Source organism: Mastigoproctus giganteus, chromosome 10 (assembly GCF_048544385.1).
Source record: "Mastigoproctus giganteus isolate SK-2022 chromosome 10, ASM4854438v1, whole genome shotgun sequence".
NCBI classification, from domain to species: Eukaryota; Metazoa; Arthropoda; class Arachnida; order Uropygi; family Thelyphonidae; genus Mastigoproctus; species Mastigoproctus giganteus.
Window position 1 is genome coordinate 180,814,537 of NC_143584.1, and position 18,697 is coordinate 180,833,233.

The following is an 18,697-nucleotide window of genomic DNA, read 5'->3' on the forward strand; positions in this document are numbered from 1 at the left end:
CTGTGAGAGCAACCCTTTGTTCCATTCACTAATCTTATTGCCCTTCTCTGTACTCGTTCCAACAGCTCTACATCCTTCTTAAAATGAGGCCTCCAGACCTGTATACAGTACTCAAGGTGTGGCCTGACCATTGCCTTATACAAGAGGATAATCACCTCCTTATCCCTGCTAGAAAAATTCCTGTATATCATTGACAAGACACAATGAGCTACTCTTGCAGCCCATCGCACTGCTCAGAGAACTTCATATCTGCCTGCACAATTACCCCCAGGTCCTTTTCATTCTCTACCACTGTCAGTGTGGTACCACAGAGTTGATACGTTACTCTGGGATTACTGCTTCCCATATGTAGTACTTTACATTTGTCAATGTTAACCTTCATTTGCCACCTCTCAGCCCATCTGCTCAACTTTTCTAGAACCTGTTGCAGCAGTGTACTGTCATTAGTGTCATTAACAACCCTGCCAACCTTTGTATCGTCTGACATTAAGCCTGATATACCATCATCAATATCATTTATAAATACAGAAAACAACAATGAACCCTGAGCAACTCCACTAATAACATTAGTCCATGAAGAGCCATGTCCATTGATTACCACTCTCTGTCTTCTCTCACTCAACCATCCCTTTATCCATAGCAGCAATTTGCCTCCAATGCCACACTGCTCCAATTTGTGCAGCAGTCTTCCATGTGCAACAGTATCAAAGGCTTTTCTAAGATCCAAATATATGATATCAAAGTTATTCTTTGCATCCAGTTCCTTTGTGACCACATCACAGTATCCAATCAAATTCGTCAGACGAGACTTTCCCTTAACAAACCCATGCTGTGTCCGAGCTATAACTGAATTCTTGTCTAGATGATCCTGCAATGCTTCTTTAAGCAGTGCCTCCATTAATTTCCCTGGAACAGAAGTTAAACTAACAGGTCTGTAATTACCTGTGTCTCCCTTTGATCCTCCTTTGTGGATTGGGATCACATTTCCACATCTCCAGTCCATAGGTACTTCCTCTGAGTCCAGGGAAGCTCTCATAATTATGGCTAAGGGTTTGCTTACTTCCTTTGCCACCTCTTTAATATAACTGGATAGATTCCATCTGCCCCAGATGCCTTTCTTGTGTTTATCTTCAACAATTTCTCCTCCACTTTACTCTCAGTTATTACAAGATTATCTAGCTTACTGCCACAGTTGAATACACCACTGGCATTCCCCTCCCTGAATAACTCCTCATGTGTGAATGTTGATGCAAAATATTCATTCAGTTTGTTAGCTACCTGAACAGAATCAATAACAGTTGAACCATCCATATCAAGTGGGCCAATCTGATTCATCCCCTTCCTTCTAGAGTTTACATAAGTAAAGAATTCTTTGTTGTTTTTCTTTGCATCCTTTGTAACTTTATTACAGACCAGCTTATATCTATCATAGGCTTCTGTGTCACATTTATATTAATTTATATGTATCCCATGCATTTTTCTTCTCTGTCACATGTCTAATTAGTTCATCTGACATCCATTTAGGCCTAAATCTTGAACAATATTTCTTTGTTGGTATGAAAAGCCTAGTGGCTTCCAAGATTAATTCTTTGAATGCTTCCCATTTTGAATTTGCTGTTGGTAACATCATCAGTTGGTTCCACCATATAGAATTTAAATACTGTCTCAGACCACCATAGTCACCTTTACGAAAGCAAAAACCCTTCCCTTTACCTCTAATGGTAGTTACCTCTTTGAGTAAATCCCACTTCAGCACACTGTGATCACTGCCACCTAGTGGTTCCTTTATCTGCAGATTCTTGAGGCATGAAGAATCACTACTGATAATCAGATCAAGAGAAAAAACAAATGTAGGATAGATGTGCGAAAATTTGCCTTTAGCCAGCGGGTAGTTGGTTGGTGGAACAGACTTCGATCCCTTGTTGTGGAAGTTGATAGCCTAAATAAATTTAAGGCTCAGCTGGACAGGTATTTTGAATGAACGGAGGGGTGAAGTGGAAGTTTTTTTTTTTTTTTTGGCTGATGCTGCATAAGCTTGCTTTCTCGCATCATATGCCTCTGCTAATTACTCCCTCTAGTTGCCTCCCGAACATGCTGCTCTAGAAAACAATCATACAATAAATCCACAAAAGACTTGCTAGTGTGTGAGTGACCAACCCACAAATTCCAGTCAATATCTGGGAAATTAAAATCCTCTATTATAAGACCTTCTAATTTACTGGCCCACTCTATTTCTCTGCACAATTGCACATTATACTCATCTGATTCATTAGGCCTAAAACAGACACCTACTCCCATTTTTTACTTCCCAGTGCTTATGTCACACCAAACAGACTCAACATTGCATTGTCCACCAACATCAATTGGATGCACTTCCTTAGATTTTATGTGTTTCTTAACTAACAGCATAACCCCTCCTGTCCTGTCTATCCTTTCTGTACACATTGTACTCCCCAAATTCCAGTTCTGCACTTCTTATGTCTGTGTGACACCATGTCTCTGATATTCCAACAATATTTGCCTTTGATGTTTTCACTAGCACTTCAAGCTCATCGAATTTATTAACTATACTCCTAGCATTGGTGTATATGCAAGTATACATGCACCTGTTTCTACTCTCAGTTATCCTAACACAGCCCATGTATTTACTTGTTCCACTATGACTCCCAGCAGTCCTGGAAATTCCCATTGCCTTGCTTTCTAGGCTGCTGCCCAATGGCATTTCAATAGAAGTAGTGCAGAAATCACTTTTACCTCTGCCATGGCTACTGTTAATCTATTAGTCCATGTATCCCCCTTCTTCTTCTCTCTTTTGGTGATTCTCTCCTACTTCTCTCTTTCTCTCTCTCTCTCAGAGCACTCCAATTTTTTTTGGCTAGTGCAGCATAAGCCTCAGGCATCCTTGCACAATATGGCTAATAATAATAATCAGGCCTATAACATAATCCTACTCTCAATTTTATTTTCCAAAATTGACTCAACATGAGTCAATTTTGACTCATCACCCATGTCAACTGGATGCGCTGCTTTAGATTTAATATGCTTCTTCACTAAGAACAAGGCGCCTCCGTAGCCAGGTGGGAAGGAGCAGCAGTGCGTAGCACATGCTTCTTAATTAGACTGAGGTTCGAGCCCGTCACCACCAAATACGGAGGATGCGGAAAGGTCAGGGAATGACCACCACATATCCCGGAGCAATATGGCCTTAGTTGCTAATGCTCCTAAAACCAAAACCAAAACCAAACATCACTAAGAACATAACCCCTCCACCTCTTGTATCCTGTCTGTCCTTCCTGTATACATTGTACTCCCCATATTCAAATTCAGCATCACTTATGTCTGAGTGACACCATGTTTCCGCTTTCACACAATGTCCACATTTAATGACTTAATCAGTATTTCAAATTCATCAAATTTATTTACGATGCTCCTAGAATTAGTATACCTGCAAGTATGCATGTACCAATAGTAGCAGTGCAAGAATCACTTTAACTCTGCCTGCAGCTCTAGTTAAGCTATTAGTCTGTGTTTTTCCCCCAAGCTAGCAGGTTTTCAATCCAACTATCACTGCCTCAATAGCATCAGAAAATATTCTTGCACCCCTTCTATTCAAGTATATCCCATCTTTATAAAAACAGTCTCTCCTGTTAACAAGCACAGACCAAGCTGAGAAAAATTCTACCCTATGAGCCTTGCACATTCTCTCCCTCTGGGGCCAAATTGATTGACATGGCTGTCAACAAGTACTCCCTCCTATCCTATCTGGGCAAAATTGCAAACACTTTCAAATTCAATCCTAACTCGCAACTTTTTCCCAACATTGCACTGTACATGTTAAGGCTTTGGATTTCCTACTCTTAATATCATTAGTGCCAAGATGTACAAAAAATCCCCCTTTTTTTGTCCTTAAAGAAGATATCTGCTCAATATCATCTACCCCTGGCAGTCACACCCTGTATCTATTCCACCTATCCTTGCACAATGTATTTCCTGTTTCCCTGACAGAGTATTAAAGTCACAGAGTCACAGTATTAAATTAGGAGTAAATGCTGGGAATTTGTAAACTGAATCTTCACGTGCTGGCAGCACTGCTTTCAATCATTTGTTTATTGACCTTGAGAGCTTCGTGTGGCAGTGTTTATCAGTGTGAGCTCAGTTTATTTTTGAGGTTAACATGGCAAACTTGTGCTGAAAAGTGAGTAAAATGGCTTCACCCAAGTTTGAACAATCTGAACTTATTTTGTTATATTTGTGGAAGTTATGTAGTCCTCAAACAGAGACGATATTACAGAATTTGTAAAAAATGTATTGTGCTTATTTTGGAGTGCAATTTGGTGACCAAGATAAAAAATGGGTTCCACATAAAGTTTCCAAACCTGTGTTTGGAAAAGCTATGCCGTTTGCAATTCGGCAGGAGTTTACAAACTCCTGTGATAACTATTACTTACTTACCTTAGTTAATGTAGAGGGATTTGATCCAAAGAGTAAGAAGGGCACTGTGCATCCTAATATTCCATCTGCCATTAGACCAGTCTGACATGTAGATAACCTGCCGATTCCATGCCCTCCACCTATATTGGAGAATATAGCAGCAGAGAGTGCTGAAAGTGGAGCTTCTGAAGATGAAATTAAAGTCTACACACATAGAGACATTGAGTTCAGCCCTTATCTGTTTTCACAGCATGAACTTGATTTAACCCCAGGGGCTCGCATTTGGTGAGCATGGACTTGGCACACCCAGGGTCCTGAGCTGGATATCATCATTCTACTCTCTTTCTTTCTTGGTGGTTCCTTTCTGCTTCTGACTCTCTCTCTCTCTCTCGGGGTAATTCAGAATTTTTTTTTTTTTCAGCTGGTGCTAATGCTAATGCATAATGCCTTTGCTAATGCATATAGCTAATAATAATAATGATCTGGAAAAAGATTTAAATTTACCAGCGGAATCTGCAGAACTCCTTGGTTCTAGCACATGGGACATTTTTCTCATGGTACAGACACAGAGAACAAGAACTAGTCCCCTACTTTTTCTGAGGATAGTTCTATGGTTTTTTGCAGTAATATAAATAGACTTTTTCAGGAATTAGTTAAAATCCCACACAGTGGAGACTTTATGACTCATCAAAGAGGAGTCCAAAAGTGTGTCACTCCACAATGGAACTAAATATGGATCAATTCCAGTAGCTTACTCTGTGCATGTGAAAGAAACATATAAGAAGTTATTGACAAATATTAAGTATGAAGAACATGGTTGGTTGGTCTGTGCTGACTTTAAAGTGATAGACTTGTTACTTGGACAGCAATCTGACTACAGAAAAATGCTTTGCTTTTTGTGTGAGTAAGACATTTGGACAAGAAGTAAGCAATGAGATGTCAAGGTCTGGCCAAAGAGGGGCAGTCTGTTGCCTGGATCAAAGAACATAGTTCATAAACCACCCTTGCACATCAAACTGGGTTTGAGGAAACAGTTTGTGAAAGGGAAGCTTCCTGCTTCAACTACCTTTATACTAAATTCCCATTGATCACCCAAGAGAAATAAAAACACAGTAATTTTGTTGGACCTCAAATTTGGAAACTGATGAGGATCAAGATTTTGAGGTAACTATGAATAAAAGAGAAAAACAGGCATGGATTAGCTTCAGGTCTGTTGTTAAGAATTTCTTACAGAACATCCAGACTACAAGAATATAGTTGAAAATGTGTTGGCAAACTTCAAGAAGCTGGGCTGCAACATGAGTGTCAGGTTATATTTTTTACACTCCCACATTGACTACTACTCAGAAAATCTAGGAAGTGTTAGTGAAGAAGAAGATGAGAAGTTTCACCAGAATATTAAAGACATGGAGATGAGGTACCAGGGGAGGTGGAATGTCAACATTATGGCTGACTACTGCTGGATAATGAAGGGGGACTGTAAAGTAGAAGGATCTGCAAAAAAATCAAAGATATGAAAAATTGACCCATCATAGATCAGTTTTTAAAATGAGAGGTGAGTGTTTATTGCACTTTTTATCACACTGCCATTTTTAATAGTGTTTTCAGCATATATTTAAATATAAGGTCTGGTAAAAGTAGCATTTCATTATAATATCAGTGCACAAATTCTGCCAAAATTAATAAAAAATTGTACAAAATCAAAAATTTTATGCAGTTTTTCTTTTGTGGTATTCGAGGAAACCTGACATGATGGAAACAAGCAAAAGTTATTTTTGAAATCAGCATGAGAAAATTATTCAGAAACACCCTTTTCTGAGAAAACATTAGTGAATTTTTCAAAATGCAGAATATGTAGGTAATGTTATTTATTGTGAATTGACAAAAGCATGCATGCAAGACTAGAAGCTGGAGCCAGTTTCTAGTATTTCTATACTTTGTTAGTATTTCACCCTCCTTTCCTGTTATCTCATTTTGCCATCCTTCAGTTGGTATGAGGAATATTCAAAAATTTTTGTCAAACACTTAATCTAGATTTAGGTATAAAGGTACAAATAAGCATAGTAATAGGGGGTAGTTTTAGTAGTACCTATACAAAATTTCAGCCATATAATTTATTCTGTTTCTTTTTGACATGTGTGATTCTGAAGTCTGCTGATAATCAATCAAGCCAAAAATAGAAAAATTTGAGCAGCAAGCAGTTATAAAATTCCTAATTAAAGGTAATGTGGAATTACCTGAAATTGTTCAACATTTGAACAATGTATATGGTGAATTTACTCCATCAGTGCAACAATCCAGAGGAGGTGATTTATTGAATTTAAGCATGGCCGAGAGAGCGTCAATGATGAACCAAGGTCTAGGCAGTCAGCAAAAGCCCAAAATGAGAAAATGGCCAACAAGGTACATAAATTAGTTATGGAAGACTAAAATGAACATTGAACAGATAGCCAATAAAGTAAATATCCCTGGGTCAATACATGCCATCCTACATGAGCAGCTATGCACGACAAAGGTGTGTTACTGGTGTCTTCCAAGAATGCTGATTGATAGTCATAAAGATGCAAGAGTGAACATCACTGGATCTCTTTTGGAGTGTGCCGCTCTGAATGAAGAAGAGTTTTTGCCCAAATTGTTACTGCTGATAAACGTTGGATTCACTGCTTTGATCCAGAATCTAAAGTTGCCACCATGCAATGGAAACATGCTGGGTTACCCACTCCAAAAAAATTCCAAGTGCAAGCCTCAACTGGGAAGATTCTGTTGACAGTCTTCTGGGATTGTCATTGATTGCCTTGAAAAAGATAAAACTGTTCCGAGGAGGTACTACATGGATCTATTAACCAAATTACGAGAAAACATCAAGCAGAAACGACAAGAAATGCTCTCCTGAGGAGTGCTGTTGCTGAATGACAGCACTTCACCTCACAGAAGTAAACTGACACAACAACAGTGGATAAATTGGGTTCAAGTCTTTACCACATCCACTTTATTCACCTGATATGGCCCCTACCTGACTTTTACTTGTTTGGAAAACTGAAACAGCATCTTTGTGAAACACATTTTGTGGACAATGGACATCTGTAACAGGCAGTGACTGAGTGGTTTGACGAGCAAAATAAAGACTTATACAAGGAAGGGATTCATGTTTTAACGTAGATGGGAAAAATGCATAATGTGGGTGGTGACTACATAGAGATGTCTTAATATACTATCCAAATTTTGTGAGTCTGGGATTACAGGAACTATACATTTGACAAAACCTTTTGAATGCCTCTCTTAGGAAAGAAGATCCAAATTTTAAGGGAATGACTAACAGCTGCAGAATGGAAAATAAATAACTGAGTTATTTATCCAATTCTGCAGTCAGTAGGCATTCCAGGCTTCATAAGCCTACTGCAGACAGTTCTTATGCAGCCTGGCATTATTTTCTGTGCTGTGTTGATTGGATTTATGTGATAGTCTTAAACAGTCATCAGACAGCATTACTGTTTTGCTCCTTCTACGGCCCTGCTAACATCTTAGTTGCCCACTGACCCTGCAAAAAGCTTGTGAATCTAATGAACATCTAAAATTGTATGAATACCAGCTTGATATCCTTCAAGTCTCAGCATTATACCATATCACTTGCCTATCATAACTAACTATACCCTTTGGGGATGCCATTTGTTTAAAAGTAGTATAATGCAAAGGAAACCCATGGAAACATGAAGTTTGTTCCATTGTGAGCACTAAAACCAGTTTTTTTTTTTTTTTCTTAAGCAGTTTAAACACTTCAATCCAAAAAAACATATAAAAGGGCAAAATAGCCCTACTTTTCATTATTAAATTTCCAAATAACTCTAGCTATTTGATAATTTTTGAAGCATCCCCATGTTGTTATTGTGCACATATTTTGTGAAGGAAGATGTTGAAGGAGACCAAAGAGCGAATCATCTTTAACACTTAAATTCATACTGCCATTTTTAACCATTGTACATAAAAGAATAATGTTCTTTCCTAATTTGATGCACAATATTGTCCTGGAAAACAGGTGAGTAACCACCAGCTTCACTAGAGTTTCTGAGCATCTCTAAACATAGAAAACATTACCCAGAGTGAACTATATGAGTAAATCTGTTGCATTGGATTCTGTAGAATCTCACACCAGACCAAAAGTGCAGACTTTTATTCCAAATTCCTTTGCAATACTTACAGGAATCATTTTTTAGCTGGATTTGTGATGCAAAACAAAATCTAGATCCATCATTTTTACTCAGAACCAAGCACTGGAAACATACCTTATCATTATATAGTAGTCATAATGAGTTTTTTTATTGAATACAAGTTAACCTTAAATTTTAGTTTTAATGATGTTACCACATGATTCGATCCCTCCTTGTTAGTCTCCTTCCTACAAGAAGGGACCAAAATGTGTGGTAACCATCATTAACCTTCTAGTGGACATGTCAAAAAATTGAAAGCTACAGGCAGTGGCATATTTATGCATATGCACAAGACTAAGCCCCCCCCGCCCCAAATGTTTGGGGAGAATGTAAAAGCAGAAATATTTTTTCAGAAGTTTATTTAACATATCACTATATAGTAAAGCAAAAAAAAAAAAAAAAAAAAAACACAAAGAAAGAAATAAATTAATATAGTGTGACTATTTGCATCAACTTCAATTAAAATGTCGACCAGTCAAATTCATTCATTCTATTTATTTTTTTTTTCTCTATTTATTCATTCTATTTACTACTTAAATTTTAAATAAACAAAATGCTACAGTACCTTAGGGCCTTAACTGAAATCACCAATTGGGTTTTCTATAAAAGGCAAGAAACAGTTGAAAATGGGGAACTTTAAAAATTTATTCTTAATTCTAATGGATAATAAGATCAAAAAAACATCATTACAAGCAATAACCCTTCTATCCAAAAATAAGATTACCCAGGCTGCCTTAAAGTAAAATATTGGAATTGTGAAGTGGACAAAATAGAATACCAAAACCTATGGAAAATTTAACAAAGGGGCTGGTTGGGCAGTTCCTGTGGTTTATTGGTAATAATTTTAATTGGCAATATTTGCTAAGGCTCCATATTTGGAACCTTAGAAAGAATTTTTTACAGCTGTACTTCTCCAATTAAAATATAATTGACAGATCAGTGACAAAACCGTACTCGAGGAATACTAAAATTCACAGAAATGTTTCCGTTTCTGGTAGAAACTATATACCAGTGCATCTGCTTAAAGGTTAAAAGTAATGGTAACGTGTATTCAATAAAAAAACATTCTGATCAATATAGTGTGGCATTACTATATTGATTGATGGTAACCTACATTTAAAAGCATGTGTTACTTAAAGTACATAGTTATTTGCATCCCATCATAACTAGGTGCACTATAACCAGTGTAGCTTATGTGCCATTAAACACTCATAACACACACCATCATTACCATCAAAAAAGTTAAAGGTGCAAGCCTGTAAGATTATGGAAACAAGTTTGGAATGATGAGGATGTCATTACGATTCACTTCTTACACAAAGGTTCAAGAATAATTGATATCTGTTATGTGGGGTTGTTAATGAAACTGAAAAATGTTCTGCTTTAAACCAGCTAGACATTTCAAATGCAGAAACATATTTCACTGCAACAGTGCACAACTACATGCTTCATGACCTGCACTATATTGTGTAGGTCGTGTGACATGTAGTGGTGAGCATGACTATGAGCTTGAGCTGGTATCGTACGATATCTTATTTTTTCCTGTTCCCATATATGAAGAACACCTGTACAGGAAACATATCCCAGTAGGTGATGTCCCAATTATGCATGCATTTGTGGAGTGGTGTGACATGCAGAAAATTTTAGTTTTGCAAATGGCACTTCCAAGTTGAAATGGAAGAAGTGTAGTCCGCTTCAGGGAGACATCAAAAACTCTTTGAAGCCTGTGTTTCCTCTCAAGTATGCTAGAAACTTTTTCAGCCAATCCTCAAAGCTCAACTTCAAATTATGTGTGCCACGAGCATGGTTTTCTGAAAGGCACGAGTGGGGAAAAAAAGTGGATATGCAATAATGTTAAGAATTGCCGTTTATGCAATTTAAAATAAAATACATATGAGATACTAATCAGTGCTATGGTTTGAGAGATTTTTTGCAACAGGCAGTAGTTTCAATTCTTCTGTTTTGGTTTATTACAACTATGTAGTAGTTGAAGATGATTATTATTATTTTTTATTATTATTATCTTTAGCCATATGGTACAAGGAAGCCTGAGGCTTATGCTGCACCAGCCAAAAAAATAATTTTCTGAATTACCCTGAAAGAGAGGGACAGAGAGAGAGAGAGAGAAGTAGACGGGAATCACCAAGAAAAGAATGATGATATCCAGCTCAGGACCTTGGGTGTGCCAAGCCCATACCCACTAGATTTGAGCCCCCGGGGTTTTGCTTGCAATCTTTAAGTATGACAGCAGTTGAAGAAGACTTCAAGAATCAGAATATGCCATTTTAAAAGTATAATGAAAACATTCCAGTTTTGGTGTAGCGAGGTTCAGTATCGTTGTGTGTATTGCACTCTACTAAACCGAGCATACCTGAATTATTTCCTCATTAACCAGGCATCATATACACCACAGTTGTCTCTTAGGAATGATTTTGATCTTTTTTAATAGAATTCTCAATTTTTTAATAAGGAAACCAAGAGGAAAAACTTTTCTTGAAAGTTATATAGCTGAGTGAATAGAATGGTACCTAAGCGGGGGGAAAAAGCAGTGAAACATGAGTCAAAATAACACTGTCTGCTAATGGATTAAGTACAATATGCCGACCGGGCTAGCCAGGTAGGTAAAGTGCCTGCCTGGCAACCCATAGGTCGCGGGCTTGGATCATAGTAAAATGCAAAAACTTTGGGAGGTGCAATATGACCATAGAAGCTGATGCGCCAACAACAACAAAAAAAAAAAAAAAAAAAAAGTACAATATGTGAAGAAATGAGTCATGCTGCTCATTACATTGTCTATAAACATTATGTAAAAGAATAAAGTTCATTATTCATTTGCAAAACTGAATACCTGGGAAAAGAGCTGAATATGGAAATGAAACTAGTTACTTAATTTTGGTGTATTAACAATCATAGAACCCTCTCCTAGAATGATGGTTATTCAAGATGCTGCTGCAGTGAAAAAGAGTAAAACTGACTCATAAAATTCTGATTAATTAGACATTAAAGGAATTCTGATCCTTTAAATATTTGATGTAATCCCTCTGTTTCTCCATGATTCCATTTTTATTATTATTTTTTTTTTACATCTTTTCTTAATGTGTATAAAAGGAATTTGTAGCTTTCCAAAGTATTTCTAAAAGCACATATTCCTGGTATTCAGTTTCAGCTATATCAGATATAGCCTAATTTTAATACAATGAAGTGTAAATAAATAAATAAATAAAATAGTATTTTTGTATATATAATTGAATACATAATCAGTAATGGCATAATAAATGAGTACAAATATCATTATTTAAGCTATTAAAAGTATTAATAATTATGTAGTGCAGGAATTCTTAAAAGCTTATAAAGCACAATAGCTGTGTGTGTGTGTGTGTGTGTGTGTGTGTGTGTGTGTGTGTGTGTGTGTGTGTGTGTGTGTGTGTGTGTGTGTGTGTGTGTGTGTGTGTGTGTGTGTGTGTGTGTGTGTGTTCTCCTCCCCTCATTTTCCTTGTGTTTTTTATACTTTATTAGTGTGTCTGCATGCTGAAGGAAAAGTTTGTGTTTATATGTCTGTGGATGTGACCATGAAGTTAGGCATATAACTTTGCATTTATCTACATTCTGTTTCTCCCCTTTTTTAAATCTATATTTCCAGACCATTGATTCAGATCCTCATACAGTTATCCATGTCCCTCCTGATGGTCATCAACGGGCTTCACGAACAGAAAATGCCCTGGATGCACTTTTGGATGAACTGCAGACCTTCACAAAACCTACTGAGCAGAAGCGTGATGTTATTCCAGGACTTACAGGTCCGCAGCGTCGATTACCCTCTTACCCTAGTGCCGATTCACCTGTACGCACACCTACTCATGGATTTGGACCACCTCTGCCAGGGCAAGCAAAGGTTTCATCAACAGGAGGCAGTGCCTTTCATGCTCCAGGAACAGTAACTTCTAAGCTCCAAGTGAGTGATGCAGGACTGCGCCACAGTATTAATCTCTCTCCATCACATTCTCCAGTACCTGATGGGAAAAAATCACCCCAGCCCCCAGAAATGGTTATTAGAGTTTCCATTGGTGGCACAAAACATACTGTTCACGAAGGCCATGACTCTCCATCTCCAATTGGAAGAAAAGTTCCTCCTCCACCTCCACCACGTACCACTAGTCGGTCACCTCTGACATCCCCAACTAATCCAGTAGCTCCAGCTACAGAAAAGCAGAAAGAGAATGCAGTATCATCAAATATTCGAGAGACAATTGCTTTGAGCCACCTACGTAGCAATTCTGAACCAGCAGGTGGGGGTACTGATGTAAACCTCAAACGAATTGCAGCTGGAAGATCAGCATCAAAAGATGAAGGAAGTGGCCCTAAGGATGAAGATATGATTATAACAAGTGCCATCTCAGATGACAGTCTTCGTCGTGATCAGCTATCTAGCAATAGCAGTAGCAGTGAAAGCGTTAATTCTCAAGAAGGTCTCCAAATGGCACTGCAAGCAAGTGGTAGTATTACTCCAATGAATAAAGTAGAAAGAAAACAAATTAGTGGACAGAATACCAAAGGAATTCCTTCTATTGCATCAGATGGAACTGTTGCAGAAGATGCCTCAAAGAAATCAGCACCACCCACTCCACCACGCAGCCGCCAAGAGCTCTTGGAGCAGCGTCATCAGGAATTGCTGAAAAAACAGAAACAGCTCCAGGAGCAGTATGCTCGTCTTCAGCAATTACAACGTGGTCAGATCCTTCAGCGCTTTTCACCACCTCGTTCTGCAACTTCTACACCTCTTCTGAGTGATCTTAAAAAAACAGGTAGTGAAAGCAACATTCTTTCAAAAACTGCCCTGTCATTTACACCAGCTTCGGGGTCATTAACACATTTAGCTGTAACTACAATAAACTTTAATCCAAAACCTCCAAATTTTCAAAAAACTGTTACATCAACTACCACCACCACCACCTCTAGTGCACCTTCTGTGCCGGCAAAGCCAGCTCCTGTTCAGTCTGCCTCAAGTAAAATATTTGAAACTGATATTTTGTGAGTACTTCTGTTGGATAGTTATAATATAGACACACAGGACGAACTGATATCATTAAACAAACTTTTATACAAATTGCATTGGTCCATTTTGAAGCACCCTTTAATGGGCCAGGTAGGTGTAAAAAACAAAAAAATAACTTGGTTGTAATTCTTAATTCTGTTTATATGTAAAATGTTGCTGTCCTCTAGTCTTTATGAAAACTTGGTCCATTTATAGCCAATCACAGAATTTATAATCTTAATAATTTGTTCTTTTTTCAAACCAAAATTGTGAGAATTAATTTAGTTATTGGTTACCTATACCTACCTCAGTCAAGATATGATTTCAACTTTTTTTTTTATTACATTACATTGTTTTTTTTTTATTAAAAGTTCACAGTGTGCATTTATTTGCCTCCATAATCATTAACTGAAATGTAATCAAGCTAATATTCATTATTTGAGCTGACAGCTTATAAGTTTTATGATTAAATTCTACTCTAATTTTTTTGCGTAAGTGAATGTTTAAAAATATTCAAAATTTACTAAAATAAGAGAAGAAAATGGAAATTTTTAAATGTCTCTAAAGTCTCTCCTCAAATTAAATTATTAAAATAAAAAAATAGTAACTTCATTATTTTTTATTTGTAGTTGCAATGGCATTTTATTAATGGAAGATTTCTAAATGATATTTCTAAAAGTACCTATGCTCCTGCCATACTTTATGCATATATATCAGGTATAATTTTCTGGATACAAGGCAGTTTTTGTTTTTATAGAATAAAAATACTCTTGATACAGCCCATTAAATGTTCCTCTTTTTCATTAAATAAAAAAGGAAATCTAGAGAGGTGGAATCATATGAACTCTTATGACCATGCCAATCGAGGCCGATTTGCACAACAATTTTCTAAAAGATGAAAGTGTGTGCGCGCGCGCGCACACACACACACACACACACACACACACACACACACACACACACACACACACACACACACTCTCTCTCTCTCTCTCTCTCTCATTGAAAATTTAAATTTGTACTGGCCTTAAGAATGTAAGCTTAAAAATAGTTTTTTAAATATCCTGGTAGACAGCACTAGAAATTGTTTGCAATTGGAACATACAATTTTGCATATTGTGCCATATTTTATCTTTTACAGACAGTTTGCATATTCTACAAAACATAATGGTCCCCATGTTGATTTTCCCATTTTAGTTGAAGAATATAAATAAATAAATAAATAAATTTTCTGTTTATACTCCGGCACGACAACCAAGTCAGTAGAGTTTACAATAAATCGTCAATACAAATATTTATCGTATTTAGTAGTCACGGGCTTGAACCCCGGTCCACTCAAGGAACGCGTGCGATGCACTCTCGCTCCTGACCACTGGGCTACGTCAGGCCTATGAAATGTTCATCCTTTTGGAGTAACACATCACTTTTTTTTTTTCCCCTGTAATTTATTATTTATTTTTTGTAATTTATTATTACAAGAATCCATACAAGTTTAGTTATGAGACACTATGGCTAATAAATTATTTTCAAAAACTGTTACGTCAACTACTACCACCTCTAGTGCACCATTATATTATGTTAGCAAGAGCTATGAATGAGGTATTCTGAAATTTTTATAGTTATATGTTGGAATAGGACCAAAAAGAAAAAATAAAAAGCATGTAAAATAAATTCATAAATCTGTTTGTGTTCAGACCAAGTGAAACTGTACCAGTTGCACATATCTCATGCCAGCTCTATGTGCTTGTTAAGTATGTGGAACTTCATTTGAACTTTTGGCCAAATCACTGATGCTATTTTTGAATTGAAAGTTGGTATAAAGGCTGAGTACAAGTGAAAAAATTCTCTGCTATCCCCGTATGTTAGAAGAGAATTCTTTATGCAATTAAAATTTTTGAATTCATAATGCACATTTGCATAATCAATTTAATTTTTTTTTCCAATTTTAATATTCCAATATACAACAATGAACTTGTTTCAACACACCATAAAGGACAAGAAATGATATACCAGGGATAAAAATGTTATTGTAGCCACCTTTAGATATTTTTTTTTAGTCATTCATTATGAGAGGATGTGTGAAAAAAACCTATCTGAATATATCCATAATATATATTTTTTAATTGTTTTTTGAATTTTTTTCTGGTGGTTAGCAACAATTGTAACACTGTTTTCAAGAAATTTTTACCACAGTCCTGTTCAACCTTTTTTAAATAAATATCCTGAATATATTGAATTATTGAATATTTAGAACTGATGCAAAATATACTCATAACAAAGTTGTCTGGAATAGATGTAAAAAGAGTGAACATAGATAATGTTTTTAACTAACATTAGGGACCACCTATATGATCCCTCAAAGGAATGATGTAATACAGTATATGTAAGATTTCATGACCATTCATCAAATGAAAAGGATGGAATTAGGAAGCTGTAACATCACAGCTGATATACAAAATTCACGTTACAGGGTAGGGCAGTCCAAAAGTTCCAAGACAAAATTTATTAAAAATATCAAAACATTTAATAAGAAAAAACATTTTATTTTTTTAACTTAGCATGTTTAGAATTTTTTACAGTAGGTGGCATTTTTGTTGCAAAACAAAGGTTTATTTTATATATATATATATATTTTTTTTTTTTATGAGAACCCCAAACACGAGAGGTATTATAACCTATAGTACTTAGTACCGTGCTTGGGTTGGAGGTTGAGAAGACGAAAGAAGATATTTGTTGATATTGGACTTGAACTTCTGTAGATTGTAATTTTCAGGAAATACGTATGAAGGAAGGTTGTTCCAAAAAACGGCAGTTGAATGAATAAATGAGGAAGATGAAAAGTTGGTTCTGTGGGTTTGAAGTTGGACAGTAAATGGATGTTGGCTGGTGGCGGCATGTGTTCGGACTGTTTTGAAAGAGAGAGCGGGAATTATAGAAGCCAATTCAGAAGAACAGTGCCCATGGAAGTATCTGTAGAAGAGGCATGCAGCAGAAACAGTGCGTCTATGAGAATGCGAGTGGAGAGACTCTGTTAGAGATGAATCATTAATTAACCTAACTGCCCTCTTCTGAATGGAATCAAGAAGCCTGAGAGAGGTTTTGGGGGCACCACCCCAGATGTGGGAACAATATTCCATGGCAGGGCGGATTTGCGATTTATACAGAGTGAGCAGCTGTTTGGGAGAAAAGTAACGCCGAGAGCGAAAGAGAAAACCAAGTTTTTTAGATGCAGAGGAAGCAATATTTGTAATGTGCTTGTGCCAAGAGAGATTAGAAGTCAGGGTAATCCCCAAAAGAGATATATCATTTTGCCTAGAAATCGGAGTGTCACTAAAGATAAGCATAGGAGCAGAAGAATCCTTTTTGCGAGATATAAGACAAGATTGAGTTTTAGAAGGGTTGAAATCAACTAAGTTGTCTTTGCCCCACTGGAGAATTACCTGAAGATCGGCATTTAAGGAATTGGCAGCAGATTTTCGAGAACTTGAAGCTGATTGAGCTGGACAAGGTTTCTCAAAATGGAAAGTTGAATGCAATGTGCTATCATCGGCAAAACTATGGATAGGATTTCCAGTCAATGGAAGAAGGTCATTGATATACAAGAGGAAAAGAGTGGGGGAAAGAACTGAACCTTGGGGGACACCGGCATTAGTGGGGAAGTTAGAAGACAGAGAGCCATCTACCATCACCCTCAGTGAGCGATCAGAGAGAAAACTGGATAACCAATTACTAAAAACAGTTGGCAAACCATAAGATGGAAGCTTGTTTAGAAGACCTTTATGCCAAACACGATCAAAAGCCTTTGAGATGTCAAGCGCAACTACTTGTGTTTCACCGAACCTTTCCATTGAATTAGTCCATAAATGGGTAACATAAGCCAGAATATCACCAGTGGATCGACACTGACGGAATCCATACTGGCGATCGTTGATCAGACGGAAGGTTTCTAGGTAGTTTAAGAGTTGGCGGTTAATTGATTTCTCCATTACTTTAGAAAGAATAGAAGTAATTGCAATGGGACGATAATTGGATGGGAGGGATTTGTCACCCTTTTTAGGAACTGGCTGGATATGAGCAAATTTCCAAGCAGAAGGAAAAACACCTTTGGAATAAGAAAGTGAAAAAAGGCGGCAAAGAATAGGAGTAAGTTCAGGAGCACAAGTTTTGAGAACAAGTAGAGAAATACCATCAGGACCTGGAGCTTTCTTAGCATCGATTCATCAAAATCCTTCTGATATCCTTTTGACGGAAGACCACAGGAGCATTGAATGGAGCGTGTTAGGAATTGTGGGAGGTCCAAGATCATTAATACATGAGCTCGAAGAAAAATGGGATGCTAACAGGTCAGCTTTATCCTTGGCTGAAGTGACAACAGAACCATCTGGTTTGGACAGAGGTGGGAGCAGAGATGGGCAAAAGTTGCGGCCAATAGCTTTGGCAAGAGACCAGAATGCTCGGCTACAATTAGGGCAAGAAGCAAGTTTTCTACTCTTAGCCTGTTCAAACTCTAGTTTGGACTGATTAATAACTGCTTTACAATTGTTGCGAGCTTTGGTGTAGGCAGAAAATGAAACTGAAGAATTAGAAACAAGCCAATTACGATATGCAACGTTCTTCTCTTGGACAGCCTTAGCACATTTATTGGAAAACCAAGGTTTAGATAAAGGACGAGATTTTAAAGTGGAGTGTGGGATAAAGGATTCCATTCCTGCAAGAATAATTTCACTGACACGATCTGAGCAAACGTTGACATCAGAAGTTTTGAAACAGTAATCAGACCAAGGAAAAGAAGTCTCGCAGGTCATCCCATTTTGCATTCTTGTAATGCCAAACAATACGAGGTTGGGAATAGCCATGAGATAAAGGTTCCATTGGAGAAGAGACAATCACCAAGTTGTGATCTGAAGTGCCTAAAGGACCTCTCACTTCAACCTTGTACTTAGAAGGGTTGTTTGTGAGAAAAAGATCAAGCGTATTGGCTGTATGATTAGGATTGTCCGGTATTCTTGTAGGTAAATGAACAATCTGT

General features: G+C 37.1%; 1 protein-coding gene across 1 annotated transcript in view; it reads left to right on the forward strand.

Annotated features, from left to right (window-relative positions):
- LOC150079586 (uncharacterized) overlaps positions 1–13,898 on the forward strand; it is a 1,000,533-nt gene extending 986,635 nt beyond the window's left edge. The window contains exon 22 of the mRNA XM_090383129.1: positions 12,277–13,898. Coding sequence (XP_090239255.1) covers positions 12,277–13,668 — 1,392 coding nt within the window. The 3' untranslated portion in view covers positions 13,669–13,898. The remainder of the gene's footprint in view (positions 1–12,276) is intronic.
- Positions 13,899–18,697: the final 4,799 nt, after the last annotated feature.